This window comes from Pseudopipra pipra, chromosome Z (assembly GCF_036250125.1).
Source record: "Pseudopipra pipra isolate bDixPip1 chromosome Z, bDixPip1.hap1, whole genome shotgun sequence".
Taxonomy (NCBI): Eukaryota; Metazoa; Chordata; class Aves; order Passeriformes; family Pipridae; genus Pseudopipra; species Pseudopipra pipra.
Window position 1 is genome coordinate 4,796,574 of NC_087581.1, and position 21,297 is coordinate 4,817,870.

Below are 21,297 nucleotides of genomic sequence, written 5' to 3' on the forward strand. Positions count from 1 at the left end.
TACAATTTTCTGCTCTAAGACTATGTCAATCATTTTTGTCAAAGCAGTATCCTCAATGACAGAGATACAACCTCTACCTCTACAATCACTTTCTGCATTCAAGCATCATTAGAACAGCTTTCCTAATGCTAATCCAAACTTCTCCTGCACTTCAGTTTAGCCTTGTTATTTTTTATCCGCTGGTTAAAACAGGCTATTTTTTCCCATTTTCCAGCATTATGTACTTACTAGGAAAGTGTTCCCAGTCCTTTTTTCAGCCTCATTAGTCTTTACACCTCCTCCCTCACACCTGTTTGCTAAACACTCAATGATACAGACTCCCAGTAGTCAGAAACTTGCTTAAAGTCAGTTGTATAGACGGGAACATATCCCAGCTGAGTGGATTGGAAAAGAAGGATACAACAGCATCCCCTGTTGCATATACTTGTAAATTGTTCATGTCACATTTTACAGGAACACTACAATGTTGAACTATCAAAAATTTAACATTCACTCTAAACCAGAAAAAGTACCAGCACCTCATAATTTTCCTCAAACAACATCCTATTTTTTACATCTCCTTTGCACTCAGTCAAGATCCTTTTGATATACCCTCTATTGGACCATAGAATATTAACTTTGAAAACCTCTGATTTACTGAGTGATGTTTTATTCTCTATAAATAACACTACATTAGCCACCCAATTGCAAGCCAACTAAATCAATTATTTTAAGTAATCAGTACTGGCATCCAGGTGCTGCAAAAGTATAGATATGAAGTGATTTCAGCATTTGCTACATTTAAATCCAAACCTGCAGATCTTAAAAAAAGCCTAAATTTTGGTGTTACACAGAAGAAGAGTTCATTTATACCACACTGTAGCATGAATGAAATTAGAGGCAGGAAGTAATAGAGTAAATAATCTATGTATCTGATTTTTGAAACATGTAATTGTTAACCTGGTTTAGGAAAGATTTAAAAATGTCTCTCTCATAACCACTGCTACCTTACTACTCACAAGCAAGCTTCAAAAGTGCACCACAGAAGAAAAAGCAGTTTACCCATATTTCCCAAAGAGCGAGACCGTTGTTCCTCCCACAGGAACTGCTTTACCAGGGCCATACACATCCCAGATGGTCAGAGCCACCTGTGCATTGCGAGGCAAGTCTGGATACTTCACAGGCAGCTTCAGCCACTCATTCCAGCTGCAGAGAAACACTTTTTATTAGTCATAAAGCTTTAGAATTCAAGTTACTCTGTATTAGTTTACGCAACCCAAATTCTCTTCAGAATATGAATTTCCAAGGGCAGAAGGACTATTTTCCTGCAGGTTTTAAGCATTCAAATACTTGTCTTAAGCATGACTAAAAGGCAAGAGAACAAAAAAAAAAATAGTCTGGCTTGATGACTAAGTGACAAGGCTGTCAGCAAACAGTACGAAAAAGTGCTAGTCCGGGCCTCAGTAGTCACTTAGTAAAACATGCCCAGGTAACAATCTTAAAAACAACAAAGTAACAACAAAAGTAACAATTTTATCACTTACCTATTTCACCAAAATATTGGTATTGTCCTGTCAGGGTAACACTAACCAATACAGACACTTGAAAAAACATAACTCATTTGAAGAAGACAACAGAAAACAAATCTTTCTGACAGAAATAAAAACTATATATATATCTATCCATACTACTTGATGCCCCAGCAATTAAGAGGAAATAAAAGGCAAGTCACTTACTTCCATCTAGTGCTGAAAGCCTTGTAGGAAGTTCTAACTGGAAGAGCAAGAGGTTTCCCCTCTGCAAACACCTGACAAGTTACATACAAGTCAGAGCAGGTATCTTGATACAGTCCTGAGAACTTCAGCATTGGATCTTCTAAGAGAGCTTTGTAACTCTTCTGTTCTCTTTTCCCTTCCAGACTTCCTCTACGGGAGGGACAGAGGAGAAAAAAGAGAAAGAGAAAACATAGATAAACCAAAATTTGTTTCATCCATAGTAGAAATGCTAATGTAGTTCCACAGCTCATATTTAGATTGCCCAGTACTAAGGCTATTCTCACTTTGCATTACTTGCTGGTAATGAAATCCAGATACCAGAGAGAAACAGAATGCATTGTTATTCTGATTTAGAGGTGGGAGAGAAAAGCAGGGCAAGAATTACTTGTTTGTCTTTTCAATGGAGATAACTTCTTCTAGTACAACCTGCAGATTCTCAATTTAGGAACCTTAAACAGGGCAACAATGAGATGCCATATGCTGCTATTATCAACAAACCAAACTAAACATCAGATTACATGCACTGAAAATACTGTTTGGAAAAAACAAACCTCCAAACCAGCAATGGTAAGTAAATCTTAATTTTTAAGATTTATGAAATGTATGATTGGCTTTGTATGTCAGTCATCTCTCAAATCAACAACAAAACAAAGTTCAATTAAGCAGATTGTTCAAAAAAACCTTGCAACACTTTGCACAATTTTACTATTAAGACAGAATTTCTTAGGCTTCAGCTAGACCATGATGAAAACAATCAAACACATTAAACAACTGACAGTGGATGCACATGTTAAAACAAAAAAGGAATTGTTGTGGTGGTGACAGGAAAACACGTAAGATCAACCCTCCAGCAAACAGAAATCTATCTGTACCACAAAAACACTTCAGAGCAGATGAACAAGTTACTTGCAAGAAACCAGCACTGCACATTCCAGGATGACATACAGTCCAATGTAAAAAAAATAAAAAATGCTAATTTAATTTTGTTTGGTGGAATGAAACAGCAAAAAGGACACATGCCTCTGACTCAGGTATCACAGATAGGCTTGGTTGGAAAGGAACTTAAAGATCATCTTGTTCCAAACCTCTGCCATGAGCAGGGACATCTTCCACTACTATCACCTGTTCAGAAGTTAAATAACCCAGAATAACCTTCTCAAAGTTAGTTCGCCAGAAAAGTGTAATGTACTTTAATGTATCACCATCAGGGACACTACATTTTAGAGCCAGCTACATCTCTCCTGCACAACTGTCAACATCCCATTGCTGTGATGTAGTAAAGTGACTTAAAAAATGGTAAATACACCAGTGAACGATAATTCCAGCTTCAGAGGAAGTCCTTCCATGTATGCAGCTGGGAACATACTCAGGTGCTGCAGCACCTGGACCTTCCAATAAAAAACCTGGCTAAGAGCATCTTGCTTTCACGGGAGAATGGGAAGAAACAGGAAGGGTGTCACCAGTTTGTGTCCTTCCCGTATCACTGAGGATCAAGCTGTGGCACTGTGGTGGCCTTAGAGCAGGTGAGAGGAACCTACACGAGAGACAGGGCGAGGCTGTGCACAAAGGCCTGGAGTGACAGGACAAGGGGAAATGGCTTCAAACTGAGAGTGAGTAGGTTTAGATGAGATATTAGGAAAAAATTCTTCTCTGTGGGGGTGGTGAGACCCTGGCACAGGTTGCCCAGAGATGTGGCTGCCTCATCCCTGGCAGTGTCCAAGGCCAGGCTGGACGGGATCGGGAGCAATCTGGGCTAGTGGAAGGTGTCCCTGCCCAGGGCAGCGGGGGGGGGGGGGGTGGAGGTGGGGGTGGGGCGTGTGGGACTGGATGAGCTTTAAGGTGCCTTCCAACACAAACCATCCTGCGATTCTATGACACCGGCAGACGAAAAGTTACCAGACTGCACTGACAACCAATCTTTGCCTCAGAGGACCTGAGCACACAGATATCTGAGTTCGCAGCCCTGCTCCAGCCCGGCCCCTCGCCCGCCCCGTCCCGTCTCCTCCCCGGAGAGCGGCACCCGCAGCCCCGGGTGTCGTGAGGGATACGGGGCCGGGCCAGCACTGCCCGCAGCCGGGCACCGCCGGACTCCGGGGTCAGCGCACCCGTCCAGGGGCGGGCGGCCCGGCCTCCCCCCACGGCGGCAGCGGCCGCTCCCCCGCAGAGCCGCGGCGGCGCTCACTCACATCTTGAGCTGCACGTTGATGTCCAGGTCGCAGCTGTACACATAATAAAGCCTCTCGGTCTCGCCCATGGCCGCCGCTCCCCCTCAGCACCCGCGGGCAGCACCGCTCCCCACTCCGAGCATGCGCCGCCGCCGCCATCTTGAGTAATGGAGGAAGGAGCGGCACCAGCCCTTTACCAAAATGGCCGCCGGGCCGTGGCGCGCCCTTCCCCGCGCAACGGGGGGGAGTCCCCAGAGGGGCGGTGAGGAGAGAGCGGGCGCGGGGGGTGCAGGAGGGCTCCTCTGCAGCCTGCGGGCGGGGAGGGTTAGAGCAATTTAGCAGCCTCACAGAATCAAAGAATATGCTGAGTTGGAAGGGATCCACAAGGATCGTGCAGTCTTACTCTTTCCCCTGCACCGGGCACCCCAAGAATCACACCACGTGCCTGAGAGCGTTGTCAAAACGCTTCTTGAACTCTGGCAGGCTTGGTGCTGTGACCACTGCCCTGGGGAGCCTGCTCCTGCAAACATCCACCCTCTCAGTGAAAAACCTTTTCCTGATACTGAACATGAACCTTTCCCATCTCAGCTTCATGCTGTCCCCTCGAGTCCTGCCACTGGTGATAAAAGTGAAGAGATCAGTACCTGCCCCTCTGATTCCCCTCATGAGGATGTTGAAGATCACAATGAGGTTTCCCCTCAGTCTTCTTCAGGCTGAACAGACCAAGTGCCCTCAGCCACTCCTCGCACGGATTCCCCTCAAGGCTCTTCTCACCATCCCCGTGGCCTCTTTCGGACAGTCATAGAATGGTTTGGGTCGGAAGGACCTTAAAAGCTCATCTCATTCCACCCCCTGCCACTGGCAGGACACCTTCCACTATCCCAGGTTGCTCCAAGCCCCGTCCAACCTGGCCTTGAGCACTTTCAGGGATGGGCAGCCACAGCTTCTCTGGGCAACCTGTGCCAGGGCCTCAACCCCCTCACAAGGAAGAATTTTTTCTTCTTCTCTCTGAAGGACACCAAGCAGAAATGACTGTACCCTTCTGCCACCAGAGGACAGGTTGATCGCTGAATTTATTGTGATTATTTTGTTATCACTATGCTGACTTTGGGATGATCTTTTTCTCATTTTTTAATGTTTTTTTCCCTGAAATCTCATCTGTCAGCAGCAGTAGGTGATCAACAATCACCACTTAACAGAAAACATGGTAAAATGTAAGTACAGAATGCATCTGCATCTGACACAGGCAACCAGAAACCACCAACTTACATACTGTAAATACTCATACGATTTTAAAAAAATCTTTAATGTTTTGAGTATTAATACAGGTTGTGGGCATCTTTAAGTGACAAAAATATAGATGTTGTATACATGTAGTTATTACTGTCCTACGCTTATTCTGTTTTGAGGAGAAAAGACAACGCAGAAAGAATCGTATCCTGCTGAATACACCACTTAAGGAGTCTTTCTGCTGTTCCTTTTGCAATCGGATATGTCTATCTCATATTGGCCTCATAAGCCACCAGCGTGCCTGTAACAAACGTGGATAGAGCCTTCCTAAATCTTTGTTCGCGAAGCCTAGCCATGATTACGCTTATTCTGTCAACATAGGCAAAGCAGCTGACACTGACAAGGAGGAGTTTTGTGTTTTATGTTCCACCACAGCTGCTGAAATTCTCAGCATTGATAAACAAAAGTATAGAAAGTGCTGTTTTGCTGTAGCTCATTGTACTTAGAGCAGGATTGGTCCTGAGGAAGCATCCAGACAAAGGTGCTCTCTCCCAGCATAGCTCTTACTAAAAACAAAGATAATTGTCACTTGGAACCACCATGTTCTCTTCCATTTTCACAGCAAGAATGAGTTAATGGGTGGATGTGGAAGGACATGTCAGCTAATCCTGTTCTCTTGCAAACCAGTAGCTCTGAGGGAGGAGGCCAAGACAGGGGAGGAATGCTTCTTTTTAGGAAAGAAGGACTTTTTCACCTCAAAACTACTTTTTTCCCATCAGGTTCTATGACCAGGTGGTCTTTTCTTCCTTTTTTCTCCAAAACAATTAGGACGTTAGAGAAGACAATGACCCAGAACCATATATCACTAAAATTAAGTCTTTGCTTCCTAGCACTGCCTCACTGGTACATGTCATGAGACCAAAACATAACTGAAACATAATTAAATTAATAAATTCCTTTACACACGAAAAGTGATCTTTTACCCAGCTTTTTCTTTCTTAATTTGTCACTTTTTGATCACATTTGCAGTTTCAACAGCTCCGGCAGCTGCCATTCATTTTTTGCCTGCCTCATACTTTTTGTTGATTTCCGTTTGCTTGTTAGTTTTGTTTCTGCCCATTTTTTAATGTAAAATCTCTGCCTTCCATAAAAAAAATAGATAAGCATATTGTTCTTCCTGGAGGTGGAGAAAAAGAAAAACATAAAACAGTAAAAATTTAAAAGACAAATCAATCTCACAGCTTTAAAGCTATCTCTTCATGTACACAAACAGTTGAGTACCATAATATGCATGTTCCTATTTTGGCATTATTTTTTCTCGGGAAAAATTAGATTCTTTTTCAAATAATCGAATGAGTAGTATCAGTTAAACAGTCTCACAGTCTGTCTCTCCAGTACAGACATTTGTAGTTCATTGTTGAACTTTTGTTTATTTATCAGAGAAAAAAAAAACTAAGGAAAAAAATTACAGAAGTCGGCATTAAAAAAAGTTTTTTGAAGGGGTTTATTTCTAACTTTTTCAGATTCCAGTGTGCCTTACTAGATAGGTAAATTAGGTGAAAGAAAAGAAGAGAAAAATGTTTAGGAAGACATTTTTGACAATAAAATCGAGGAAAGGTGCTATTTCAATCAGAAATGTCACTTTATACCACTGTCTCATATAAATAACCTTACAGCTATAGGTTCTCAGATACTGCCATAGACGCAGATAGAAAGAGTATTTTTCACCTGAAGGATACTGAGGCACTTGGAAAAGGCAGTGATGAACATACTGTACATGTCTGGGAGTCGTCGCCTACGCTGCTGACACAGAACCTGCCGGAGGTGACGGGTGTCTGAGCAGGAGCAGTGTCTGTAAGTGCCACACACCTACACCGCAGGAAAGCTGAATGGGGCCCTTTGGTACAGAGCTACTGCTACTTCTGTCTGTCCTTCAGGGCACTCAGCATTTATGGCATCATCTGTACTGATGAAAACAGCCACCGGGGGCTGTTGCCCTTGAGTCAAATAGTTTGCATGAGTCACACCTGCCCTTTCTTGACTTGGCCCCTGCAGGCTGGTCCATCCACATCCCAACTGCAAAAATATTTGGTCTGTCTCTTCTCTAAGCTTCAGTGACCACTCCTGTGCCCAAAAGACATGATTGCTTATATGTGTGTTTTCCAGCTCAAAGTGGCTGATGTAGTGTCAGATGTTGTGTGAGGTCCTAGCACAAGTTGTCCAGAGAAGTTGTGGATGCCCCATCCTTGGAAGCATTCAAGGCCAATCTGGATGTGGTTTGGAGCAACCTGGTTTAGTGGAAGGTCCTATGCATGGCAGGGTGTTAGAACAAGGTGACCTTTAACATCCCTACCAACCCAAACCATTCTGTGATTCTATGATTTTATGATATAAGGGTTGTTTGGCTGCCTACAGGAAGTTCTTTATAGCATCACATCTAGGGCTTGGCACGAGGGCACTTTCTGGTGTTTGAGTGTTTCTGTTTCTGGCCCACTGAAGTAGGGCAGAATTATTCTGACTGTTGGGTGTCAAACAAGGCGCATCTGTTCTGTTGCTGATCTGTAGCACTTCCATAAGCAAACTCTCCTGGAAACTCTACTTGGGTTTCTTCTTTAAGGAGACTAATTATTATATTCCAAAAGGAAGTCTGGGAGTGAACTAGCATGAACACTATAGAGGCAACTGCATACATGTGTTAGCAAGAACAAGTTCTGGAAGTGAACCAGAGTGTCAAGAGTGCTGATGCTCCAAGTGCATTGTGAAGCAAATTCTGACAGTCGTCATGCCAGCAGGAGAAGGGGCATCTGTCCCTTCTGTACTTTGGGTGAAATTGAAAGCAATGTGAGGGACTAATAGGCCTTGGTCACCTGCTTATGGCTCAGGACCCCATTTCAAGGAGTTCTGTGTCCCAGCAGGGTCATAGAAATCAGTCTCGTGCTCCACCCCAGCCCTACCTGGTTCAGGTATGGACTCCACTGAGCCAATTCCCGCTCCTACACTAATGACCCATCCCCATGGAGATCCCTGATGCCCAGGTCTGGACCTGACCTGGCTGCCCCACGAGTCTTCCCTGCTTTCTGGCAGTGGGACAGGCTCTGGCTTTCTGCCACAGCCCAGCCCAGCCACATGTTCTGTAATGACCTAACATTTACCTGAGTGTCTGATCTTGAAACACCAATTTAACTCAACACATGTGAGCATTTACATTGCCTTTAAGAGCAAAGTATACAAAGAGGAATCTATTTTTTTCTCATGAAGACTATCAGTAACTGGTTAGCAACACCTAGATTTAGTTATTTGCTAATATCATGCCATTCTTGTCATTGGAAAACATATATCAAGCAGGAGATCGACATTTTTCATTGCTTTGCTCATGTGTTAAAATCTCCCCCATCCCTTTCTGGTTTTCAGTCTGATAGTTTGTCAGGTCCCAGAAGTCTGGTGAGGTGAAGCATCGAGAAAACAGTGGGAGCAATAGAGAGGTCTGCTACTGACACAATTCTCTTTGGAGGGAATGGAGCTATTTTTCTTGTTTTGAAGCAGAACTATCACTTGCAGTTCATATTCGATTGATAGCCACAGAGAAATATGTAACCTCTCAATCCTACCAAGAACTATATACCATCTTCCAGAGAATGACATTGATTCCTTGTACACCATCTATTTTCTGCCCCTGGGACTACCACGATACTCAAGAGGACTGATCAGTTCAGATGTTCAGCCAGGGCCCACCTTCTTGGTGAAGATTTTCAGCCGAGTTGCTCTGTTGTCAGACTTGTTTTGTCTTTTCTGAGTGTGGACATCTGTCCACTAAAAACTGGACTGAGACAACTAGGAACTATACATAACCCTTAGTACATCTGTCAGACGATAATGACTTTCGGTCACTAATGAACTGGAACAAAACTGACTTGGCAACTGCTTTTTTCCCTCTAGTAATATCCTGAGAAAGACTTTACATGCTGGATGTACAGCAGAGAGAGTTTCTGCTATTTGGATACCACTGCAATGGCCAGGTTTTCAGAACCACAGTGGAGAGGTGTTCAGCTCGTGGTTGTTGTATTTCCTTTAAAAATGGATAAGAATGGAGTTTTAGAAAAGAACACACCTTTCCGTTCCTCAGATATATGTTTTATATTTATTTATAAGGCCATTAAAAGGTCACTGATTCTTATACTGTAGATACTGAATGATATTAAGTGTCCACAAAAAACAGTTATTTTGGAGTTAAATTCAAACCTTGTAGTATCATTTGGATCTAAAAACTGATTGTTCTCACAGTTCTAGCCTTGGAACAAAGTTGTCCTTGTAATGTGCTGATTAGAAACCACCTTCTTTATTTTGACACAACCACAAGAGTCTCACCTTGCTCCTGGGGCATTTGTCATGCCAGTCAGTCAGCCCCTCCCTCAGTTGCCACTGATAGAATTTAAAAATCACAAAATCTTTTAGGTTGGAAAAGACCTTTTTAAGATTCTCAAGTCCAACCCTTCCCCCAGCACTGCCAAGCCCTCCACTAACCCATGTCCCCAAGTACCACAACTACATGTCTTTAAAATCTCTCCAGGCATAATGATGGAGAAGATGGTCATTCTGGTTGGCCATACAACTCAGAGTTCTCCATGGAACATATAGACATGAACAGGTGTATTATTAAAGGAATTCTTAATAATATTGAACTATTTGTTCTAATCCATTAAAACAAGGTATGATTTTATGTTTTTGTGCTCAGTACACTCAGATTTCGTCCCATCAGCTAAATACGAAGCGCTGGACTTCTTGCAATGTTTAATTTGCATTGAAATGACAACAAAGCTGTGGACTTCCCTTTTGTTGTAGAATCAGCCTCTGCAATAACCCCCTTTAGAGGAGTCCCTGAACTCATTCAACTCTATATAACTTGAACTCAATAAAGTTACACTAGGGAAGAGTTTGGCCCATTAACTTTAGTTTTCTAATGCTGTTTAGTCAATAAGCCATATAATTCCCAAAACAAAAAAGGAGAAGGAATAATAATAATAATAGGAAACATGAAATGTCAACACAGCCTGTTCAGAAGGGAAAAAAAAAAAGCTAAACCAAAATAAGAATACTGAGGCAGGTCATCACTTAGGGAAAATCAGTTTAACTCCAGTGAAATCAAGTAAATTGTGTTAGATTACCCCAGATGAAGACCTGGTATGTAATTTTAGTTTTTTTCAGTTCTTTCTTTCCCTCCCCCAATCGTAAAATTTGTTTTAAAGAAAAAACCCCTGGTCTGCCAGATTTTGCAAGTTCAGTAGTCTGTTAACTGAGTAAGTAAAGATATTATGAAAGCAATAAGTGCTGAAACATCACACATGCAGTACCTATCTCCAGCCAGTCCAATTTTATGCCTAAGGAGACTGGCAGAGTTCCTGCTGCGATTCAAATCTTATGTCAAATTTATAAACTTGTTTGCTCCATTCTCCTCTCCTATCCCTGTGCCCCATCAATCAGAGCTCATACCTGCACAAAAGGCCGATCCATCATTAAGGAGGCAGGCTGCAGCCAAATGTAAATTTGCACTTAAAAAAAAAAAAAAGAAAAAGAAGGAGTAATACTCAAGCTGCAGGGCAGGGTCACCCTCTGACCTTAGGCAATCTGCCTCTCAATCTGCAGAACACAGGCTAAAATAATGTGTCCGTGGAACAAGCAGTAAACTTTCCTGCTTCTGCCTTTTTGAAGATTCTTGGAGTTGCTGCGTCTGCTGGCTGACACTCTGTCTGACTTTTAAAATATGAAAATCTCCTCCATATGCATTGAGCTCAGTTTTCTGCTTAGCATTTCAAGAGCCCTAAGGACCTTCAGGGAAAAAAAAAACATATTCTGAATTTTCAATTTTGATGACAATTTGCTTTCCCTACAGGATGTGCAGAAACACCTTGAAAAACTTGTCAGCTGCACTAAAGGAAATGTTCCTTGCCATGGGAATGAGGGCACATCACTTTCAACTAACTTAGGGAAAACAAGTTTGACTCTGCACCCCATGCTTCTGCAAAGTAGCTGAACATCTCTTTTAGGTTGTTCTAAATAAGAAGCAACAATAATAACACCTTAAAGAAAATAACAAACATAAAAAGCACGAACATAAGTTTTGACCATACAGGAAAGACAAAATTTAGTCCATCCATCCATCCATGCAGTTACAGTCCATCCATCACTCCATCCATCCAGTTACAGAAGACTCTATTTTCATAGCTTCCAAATCCAAGTAAAGATTCAGGCCATAAAAAAAAGATTGTTAATTTCTTTAAATTGTTATGTTGGGATACATAATTTTACCTTGTCTGGGCTGGCTTCCCCTTGCATTAGAGTCAAGGTAAGGCAACAGTAACATTCAAGAGCCATACAATCACACCTACCTTCAATAACTATGTGAGGTCAGGGTGTACCACCACTTGCAGTCCTGTTTTTCTCAAAAAATTGACTTACATGACCTACTTGTATTAATCCCTGTTTCTATAAGCTAATTTTAAATAGGGTGAATCCCCTCCCTTAGCTGAGATAAATGCATTTTCTCTGTAACCTCCAGATCCCTGAACGGCACACTGGAAGTGTTAATTCTCTAAGCATCAGACACATCCAAATTTTTCAAGATGTGTTGAATTTTGTATCTTTTGTGCCACAGATGAGAGATGATGGAGTACAGGTAATATAAAGTTCAATGTTTCCTGCTCCAACTGAGATTAAGGACAAAACCCATTATTGATCCGAAAGGGTTCAGGTACAAGTTATAGACATTCTTATTCAGAAAATGCAGAGGTTACAGAATTCCAGATGAAATCACTGGATTTCAGTAGTCTGGATGCTCAGTATTCAGCCTTGATTAGCTCGCTCCTGACAGATGAACCACAAACCAGGAACAGGGGTGATAAGCCTTGATTTCAGGGCTTGTGTTCCATCCATTAGACAGAACTTATCTTTAATACTAAACTCTTGGTTTTAGAGACTGGACCGATGGCAGTTGTTTGTTTTGTTTGGGGTTTTTATTTTTTGTTTTTTCGGATTTTTTTACATTACCAGTATTTCCATGTTCTACATGGACTACACAAAATTGTTTGAATTCTAACATCATTTAGTATTTCTGCTGCTAATCCTAGTTTAGCCATGACACAGACAAATCTGGTATTAAGCAAAGAAGTTGTTGCATAAACACGGTAAATGCTGCCTCTTTTCCTTTTAGTGGACTTAGAAATTCACACCAGAGCAGTCAGTTAGAATATGCAATTTATACTGCAGACTATTTAAATGTTTTAAAATGGAAGTGTTCATTACAAAGGCCTTTGCTAACCTTTTATGCAGCGTGAGATGCAAATAAAGCAGTAGCTGATAAAGGGAGACATGTAAATGAATATGTATGTTTGCATAAGCTGTATTTCTTTGCTGTTGTGGAACAAATTCTCTTAGTTCCATTTAAGCATCCGCTGTTGATTTCAGTGTGGTTATGAACACACAGCTGAGGCCAAGATAAATCCATCCATCCACCTATTGACTGATCAAACCGTATTTTTGATTACGGATCCCATTTCCATGTAGAAGTGAAGCAGGCCTTGTTCTCGAGGGCAGGCTCTGCACTGCAGCACCGAGACAAGATTTGGGTATACACCTCACTCTGGTCTCTGGTGGGTGCTCATGTTGGGCACAAAGGGAAAGGAGTCCCACATGTCTCTGCAAAATCCCAAGGACCAGTTAGGCACCAGCATTTATAAATTCATTATTTCCTTTTAAAAAGCGTTTAATAAATAGTAGTGCTATGCTTTAAAAAAGCAAGATGAAAATTCATAATCGATTTTGTCATTCTTGCTTTTCTTTCTTATTGGTAGGAAAAAATTACTCACTTTTCTCCCACCCTCTGATAAGACTAGGCTTTTGCACTCTATTAACCCCAGGGGCTAAAAGATAGACTGTTTTCTAACAGGTGAATTAGTGCTAGATAGCATTACCACAAATGCCAAGTCATTAAACATGTAATTGGATTTTTTTTTTTTTTTTGCTATCTTAACTTTTCTACATTATAAAGGATCTTTACAAATTAATGACAGAATATGAAGCTGCCCTGAGAGCTATTTGCCCATTAAAAACAGGCATGAAAAACTCCTATCCCCATCACATGGAGAACTATCCCACCAATTTCCAATTACTTCTGCCACTGACAGTTCACTGGACTGTTAAGTTATATTCTGCACCATGCTGCTTAATGTGGTTAAGTCAGGCAGGTATTTGCTGCTTTTCTTTTTTTCTTTATTCTTATTTCTATTTTTTTCCCCTGATTGTGAAGCAATTAAGCTATGTCATTAATGAAAAAGCAGAATTTTAGTACTATAAAGGCACAGTTAATTTAAAGATTGATCCCTGGCAATAACTGAATAAATCCTCACAGCATCATGGTCCAAAAATGTTTCTGGAAGTTTATTCAGGACCTCCAGTAAAAGCCTCCTATGTCATTCACAGATATCCCAAGGCAAGAAGCCTTAGTAAGAAGCAAAAGAACTTACTTCTGTGTCAGATAATGACAACGATAATATTAATGTTAATGGTAATAAGAAGGAGAAGGATACACTATGGATTTTTTTTTTCATTTGATGAAAACTTTGAACTGAAAATGCACTTATGTCAAGAGCTGAAAACAAACAAACAAACAAAAAAATCTAGGGCTTTAGAAGCTTTGTGATGTGGAAATCTAAGTGACAATATGTGTTAGCTTTGTTGTTAGGTAATCAAGTCTTTAAGCAGAGGTATTAGAGGTATCACTGGGAACTGAAAGGCATTTGCTCTCTGTAGGTTGGTGATTAAGTAACATGCATTTCAGAAAATTGTTATATTTAATTTCTATGAGCTAAGTGGGAATATTTATTTATTAAAAAGTAGTCCATCTCAGCATGGTCGGGGTGAAATAGCCACAATGTAAATGGACTTTATAAAAATATTGTGTCGGATGTGGATCTTTCCTTCAGGTTGCTGATAAGATCCCTTTTCAACCAATTCTCTGATATCATTCATAAGCTTTGGAGGAATTTTAACTTAATCATTTCTGATGTAAATAGATATTCAGCAGTCATTGAGGAAGGGGGAGAAACCTGGGTTTTATAGAAGTTGTGTGATGTCTGCAAATCATTAAAGTGAGGCAACTAAATGAAAGGCAAGTACAGGAATTTTCTGTCAGGACCTTGCAGGCACTAATGGCCACAAAAAGAGAAATCCAAAATGGAGTGTCTACAGAGAAGGACTACTAAAATTATCAAGGGAATATAGAACCTATTTTATGTGGAGAGATTGAAAGAGACTGGACTTTTAAAGCAAAAGGGGCAATGTCAAGGCAGGAAAATAATATTATTACTGTATAATTACCTCTCCTTGTAGGAACAAATGATACTCAAGTTAAAGAAAAACAGTGAGAAATGCAGATAGGTGCAGATAAATTGCACATCTGGGTGGAGGTGTCCTCTGGACAGAGAGGGCTGGAAGCATTCACATGCCACTTTGAAGCATCCTCTTTGATCACTGTGTTCTGGAGTATCTCCTTTGTCACGTATACTCCACATGTATTTTTCAGTACATCCTAATAGGTGTCATTTTTATAATTCCAAACTACAGTAAGTCTCTCAAGCAGATTCATGCTGGGATATTGCTGGATAAGGTGATGTTTGTACTGGAAACAGCAACTCATGCCATACTGGCCAGATTTACAGAATGTTCCATTTGCCAGACTTTTTTCCATCTTCAACTCTCTCACTGTAGTTTGATTTGATATTTTCAGAATTTGCCTTGGCTGTCTGAATCTGAGGATTTAATTTGGCTTACCCAACTAAACAGAAAAAATAACCAATATATTTTCTTCTCTTGCTGCTTTTCCCTTCCTTGTATGCTGTTCCCACTCCTTTGGTTTCAAGGATCTGCAGCCAGAGGTTTGAGTTCAGGTATTCCTTCATTTTTTAATCTTGTGATTATTTACACTAGTGTGATTACACTGTGGAATATATTACTAAACCAAGGGGAGATGATTTAACAACCCTTTTCAGGATTTGGTATGATTTACCAAGGCTAATCATTTCAGAGATGAAATGAAGAATTACTGTTTTAAATACCCATGCTCTGTTCAAGCACTCCATTGCTACTCTGCAGAGCTGTATACAAATAATATAATTTAATAACGAGTGGAAAACATCCTGCTCCAACCTGTAAATTAGTAGCTGAAATTTACTCTTGAGCAGACAGCCAGCGCCTGGGCCGGTTCACACCTGGTATCACTTCGGGGCTTTTGTGAAACTCAGGCAGGCCGCAGGCTTTGTGCTGGGGTTTTGAGCAAAGCTATTTTCACTCTGCAATGAGCAAGTGCAGTCATATGTTTCAATAAGGGACTTATCTGTTAGCATGTGAAAATGTTACTGCTAATTTTACACCTTGAAAACAAATCAGAGTTTCACAGTTTGAAAGCAGAAACCAACCAGCTATAAACCGTCAGATTGACTGTGATCTCGGAATTGAATAGGTCTATTTGTTCTAACAAACAGTTAGGCCATTAAATTGCAAAGCCTTCCAGTGTTTGTCCAGGTAAATAAGGACACATCCAAATTGATTATCTGTTGTTCAGAGGTAATGATACGTAATAAACTATTCACTCTGGGTAACGTAACAGAAATGTGCTGTAGCCCATGGATGTGCCATATCTTCCTGTGTAAGAGCGGGATCTCGTCACTAGTTTAGCTTAAGGTCTCCACATCCCACCTTCCTGCCCCCAACCCTGCAGGGAAAATACATTTGCCTGATAAAACAAACATGTACATTTTTCTTGCTTAATGAACATATATGGTGCTGCTGCTTCTGCTGATGGGGATTCCTCAGAAATCTGCTTGTGGGTACATCTGCAACTCACAGAAAAAGACTTCAGGGACATTAAGTTTGATCCTGTTCTTTTCAGTGTCATTATACTCATTTGAAAAAAGAATATCTGTCATCGCAGACATCAGATCCACTGGCTGCCCAGCAATAAATCTTGTGCTCATGTCAAAATGTCTCCAGCGGAATTTCTAGGATGAAAATTCACAGCTCAACATTAGGCAGCAATTTATGATATATGATACAAGCAGCATGAGTAGTATTCTTACAGGAAAAGGGGGGAATCTCTAAATTTTTTCGAATGGAAAGTAGTTAAATGATGCTTTTCTCAGGAACTTTATTGACTTTTTAGACTGTCATAATAAGAATTCTTCTCATGCACATATTCCTGATATCTCCAGAGTTAGACTATGGCTACACACAGATCTGGCTGGAAATCTCCTGTGTGGAGGAGAGGAAATAAGCAGCTGAGACTGAGAACCAGGAACAGAAACATTTTCCATCAGCAGCAGGACCTTCTTTATGGGATCCTGCTCCATCACTTGTGACAAACACCAAATTGAATGTTTGTGGGGACAAACTCAGAGAGGGTAATAACCCGTGCTGAGGCAGTGTGAGAATGATAAATGTTTTATTGTCTTTATTTTTCTCACATCACTTGCCAGTTAGACTTACAAGGTGAAATTAGTAACCTTCTGTGGTGGAATTTGTCTTGCCAAATTTTAGCTGACTGAAGTATTGAGTGGGATATTGTGTGTAAGTAAAACACTTGAATTTAGACACCTAGGGATGTTTATGCCCAGGGTGGTGTTCAGGCTGTCCTTGTAGCCGGTAAGGAGCCAGTGAGGGCTGCTGGAGGCTCCTGGGGAGTTGCTGGGGCAGTCCTGGAGCCTGCAGTTGGGTGAACAGCGTCATCCTCTCACTCCACATGCTGCCCTGACGGCTCTGCCCTGCACATAAAGCCTGAGCACGCCAGGACTCAACTAATCATACCTGTTTTGGGGCCCTTTGAGCTGCTGTTGTTCCCTCCAGCCCTGATCAGGCAGAGGAGAGGTCTCCCGAGGGCTCTTCTATAAGGAGCATGACCAATGCTGGACATTGACGGCAAGGAACTGAGTCATAGTCCAGGGACCCCATCTGACCTGCATCAATGAGCAACCTTTGTAATCAGGGGGGAAGCCAGGTGCCTTAACCAACATTTTCATGTAAACTGTCATAAACACCTATTTTAGAATGAGACAAAATCTAATTTCTCCCAAACAATTGTTTGAAGGGGGCTGACATTCAGAGCCTCGTACTGGAAGAGAATCACATAGATTTGGTGGAGAAGAGGAGGTCACCTCTCCCTGTTCATGGTGTAACTTTGCTGATATCGGGGGAGCAACACCATGGGTACATTTAACCGGTGTCCACTGGAATAGAAAGCAGAATAACTGATCGAACAAGCAAACCAGGCTTATCTCTCAGTGATCACATAACAGATGGCAGGCAATATGGAAAGGGGAACACACAAAGAGAGATATTAATTTAAGACAGGCAGATAGATGGAGCAATACTTTCAAAAGTAATAAATGGCTCAAATTGAAGGCCAATTCTCAAATGCATATTCAGAGACATATGGGTCGGGGTCTCAATGGAAAAAAATTACCTATATAAGGTAATGCAGGATCATGGTTTGACATTTATCTTCTGTATGTAAAAGAAAAAAAGACACAGCTACATTTTTCTTGAGCCCTTTTTTCTCTGAAGTTACTCGCAGTGGGACTGAGACAAGGTGGGTAAAAAGACATGAAGATTTTATGTTCTTTTAAAAAAGGGGAGGAATAATAAGTGGAAGAGTGTTGCTTTTTATTGCATTTCAGAAAATGCTAGTTCAGCTCTAAAAGATACAGGAATCTGAATCTGAAGATCCTCCAACAACAGAAATGCAAATATATTTGTAACCACTAGATGGTACTTAAAGAACAGGGTTGAAATGAGCTGCTCTGCTGTGAGATGTGTAGTGAGGGTACCTGTGTCAGAGGCTTAGCAAAGTCGAGGCTGGTTTTATTTTCTCCATATCCAGTAGGAAGGGGAAAAAAAAATTGAAAAAAAATACATGTAAAAAAGAAAAAAAAAGAAAAAAGAAAAAATGAAACTAAATCTCTTCTGTGCCTCTTTTGACTTAAAAAGAAAAATGGACATGGCAAAAGTGTTCCTGATTAGATTGGTACAAAAAGATGATGCATTCTTTCTGGGTGAATCAGGAGATATGAGGTTCTGTCACTCTTTAGATATAGACCTGAAATACTAAGCTTAAATTTATAGCCTCTTGAATGAGCCACAAGACTCTGTTTACTCATAGAGTAGAATTGGGTGCAGTTCCAGCAGTTCTTCTGTGTGATCAGTTACTTTATCACCTTGATCAGTTCAGAAGATACAATAACTCTCTTTTTTAATACATCCTACTACAGTGGATTCTTTATCAACCTGCTTTGGATTTAATCACACTTCTGGGTCAGGAATCCTCTCCTCATCTGTCTCTTTCACATGCATGCAAACACATGCCTGCATAGGCATAAATGCCTGTGTGTTACTTTTTGACTTTTTGCAATTTTTACATTTTCTGGAGGAAAGGCTGGGAGAGATAGGGAGCAGGTCTAGAGAAACGACAGCTCAATTACAGCAGCTCTCTTTTTCCACTTCTAGTTTCCAGAACCAACAATCTATTTCACAAAGTAATGAGGGGAGGAATTTCCAGCCATGGGAATGATGTTGTGGTGGCTACCTGGAAATTTGAGAATGTACCTTGCCTGCAGATTTTTGACTTTCAGCATTAACTGACTTCATAGCATTAACTCAAACCTGTTGTTCACTTTGTGCTGGGTAACCTCTCCCATTCCATCCCAGGCACAATAGTTTAATCTGGTGCTTTGGTTTGGCTTCATTCCCCCAAATTTTTTTAGAGCAGAGAGTAGCACCGGAGAGGTCAGTGAGATTTTCCAGGAAATTGTGAATAACAAATATCTCTCTCAGGTTCCTCCCGATGAACACCCTGCTGTGCAACTGGGAGCATTTCTTCCTGACCTCTCCTGCCTATAAGCTGTCCCTGGAGGTTTGCAGATCAATACTGTTGCTTAATGTACATGGAAAGGTTAGGCTGATTCTTATTCTCTGAAAAAAAAAAAATACCACTAGGTCTTTTGTAAAAGTATCTCAAACGATTTATCTCTGAAGTATTCTGTGCCATTGAGCTCTAAAACCTCCAAATATTTGTTTGGTATCTCTGATTATCCAACCAAAAAAAAAAAAAAAAAGGCAAACCGAAACAATCCTGTAATATCTTTATACAACAGTAAATAACAATAAGGTTGGAAAGGTGCATCTAAAAATGTTACGCAGTTTTAAATGATACAGAGAGTTAGTAGGGAAAGACTTTGTTACCTAGGCCTAACTTTTCTGTAGGAAAGGTGAGTTTCTGTGTGTTGCTTCATATTTCTTTGCTTGTCCATGACAAGCCTCATCACAGAAAACCAACAGCTTTGGGCCTGACCTAAAGCTCCTTGAGCACAGGACAAGTTCTCCCAGAGGACAAAATCTATTCATTAGTCTCATGGCAGCCCCTGTGAGCAGGAACATTTTTCACAAAAACAAAGTCTCAGGAATGGCTGTAGCATTGATCTCGTCACTGAGATTTGCTCTTGCATAATGGCTTTGTACCAGTGGGTTTGGCTTTGGTAATAAGACCTCGTGTGAAATCTCTGAATGTGAGTTTTACCCTGCAGTTCCTCAGTTTGACCAGCTGCTGGCCGGGAGTTACTTATGTTCTAGGATGAAGGTTGTTCAAAAGTAAACTTCTGGGCAGTTTTTATTTTGTTCCCTTCTGTTTTATAAAAATGCACCCCAGCATCTTCAGAAGTCACACACTGCTTGTGTCTGTTGGCCAGGTGTGTCCTATAACATCAGAGGGGGTCGAGGAGCAGAAACTAACATAAGCATGCCTGAGAACTCTTTGCCCTTCACTTGGTAACACCTATTTTATTAGTTGCAACTTGCCTCCCAGTCCCTGAAATTCCTTTCAAATATTTGTTCCAGAGCTGCACTGCTCCTAGCTCAGCCATGGAATTATTTGCCATTTCTTTTTCTGAGATAAAATCCTATCTGTTCCTGTCTGCCTGCTGCTCCATCTGTCTGCCTGATCTGCTGCTTCATAATCTGGAAGGGAATACCTTTTGGGTTGTTTCGTATATATCTTGTAACCACTACAGAGCTTTGCTTGAAGGGGCCAAACTCATCTGTGATGGTGAAACTTCACTGACTGCAGGTAGTTTTAAGGAATGAATCAGGTCTTCCCTTGGGACCCCTGCAGATACAAAATGTGTACCTGTATGCATGAACAGTCCGAGGTGGGGAAGGGAATCAAAGGTAAGGTTTTGCAGAGACTCTTCCAGGACAATAGTAAATCATACACTCACTGCTGCACTGCACAGAATGCACTAAAGGAGAGCAAGAGAAATGAAGGAATATGCAATTCTGCCCACTTCAGCAGTTAGGCTTTTGTTAGAACACTCTTAAGCAATTACAAAGCTGCCAGGACTGTGTTTAATTAAATATATAAGTATTCATACAAAAATAAAACCCAAGCAACACTTACATCATGCCTACAAGGTGTTATTGTTCCATTTATTTTTTACAGATGGACATTTTGTCAGGAAGAAACTTGCCAAGTATTGTGAGAGAGAGAGAGAATGAGAGAGAGGAGGAGGTAGAGGGATGTGGTGAAAAGAAATACGGATGCTACAGGAAAAATGACAGCGTTTGTATTTCAGAGAAGCAAGCAAAGTACAGTGCACATGTGACAAGGAAGTGTGACTCGAGTTTCCTACTTCAGGCTTCACTGAAATTGCCCAGTACTTACAGGAAAACAGATGACAGAGTAATTAGAGATGGTGCACATAATTTATCATCCATGGTCTTGAACTTCCTGTAGCTGCTTGGAATGACCAGATGATTTTTACTAGTAGACAAGTAGAGGGGGAAAGGGGAGGAACATAGCTTAAGTAAAAATAATAATTCTTTATTTGCCTAGAATCATAGAATGATTTGGGTTGGAAGGGACCTCAAAGATCGTCTAGTTCCAATTCCCTGCCATAAGCAGGGATGCCACCCTGTAGATCAGGTTTCTGATTCAATGAATCCTGAATCTTGGAACCCCAAAAGACAAAAAAACATTCCTGCAGATTTTCAGGTGAAGGGAGACACAGCCAGCCAGCACCTGTGATTCTGCTGCTCTTTCTGGGACAGGATTTGCA

At 41.2% G+C, this 21,297-nt stretch overlaps 1 protein-coding gene across 3 annotated transcripts in view; it reads right to left on the reverse strand.

The window, feature by feature from the left end:
- The window catches only part of PIK3C3 (phosphatidylinositol 3-kinase catalytic subunit type 3), a 68,830-nt gene extending 64,302 nt beyond the window's left edge, over positions 1-4,528 (reverse strand). The window contains exons 1-3 of one of the 3 annotated variants that reach the window (XM_064642303.1): positions 4,494-4,528; positions 1,716-1,904; positions 1,042-1,185 (exon numbers count right to left, since the gene is read on the reverse strand). In XM_064642303.1, the coding sequence (XP_064498373.1) occupies positions 1,042-1,185; positions 1,716-1,904; positions 4,494-4,513 (353 nt within the window). In that variant the 5' untranslated portion in view covers positions 4,514-4,528. Of the gene's footprint in view, positions 1-1,041; positions 1,186-1,715; positions 1,905-3,940; positions 4,081-4,493 lie in introns of those variants that run through there. The other 2 variants (XM_064642304.1, XM_064642302.1) reach the window with 2 other exon arrangements.
- Positions 4,529-21,297: the final 16,769 nt, after the last annotated feature.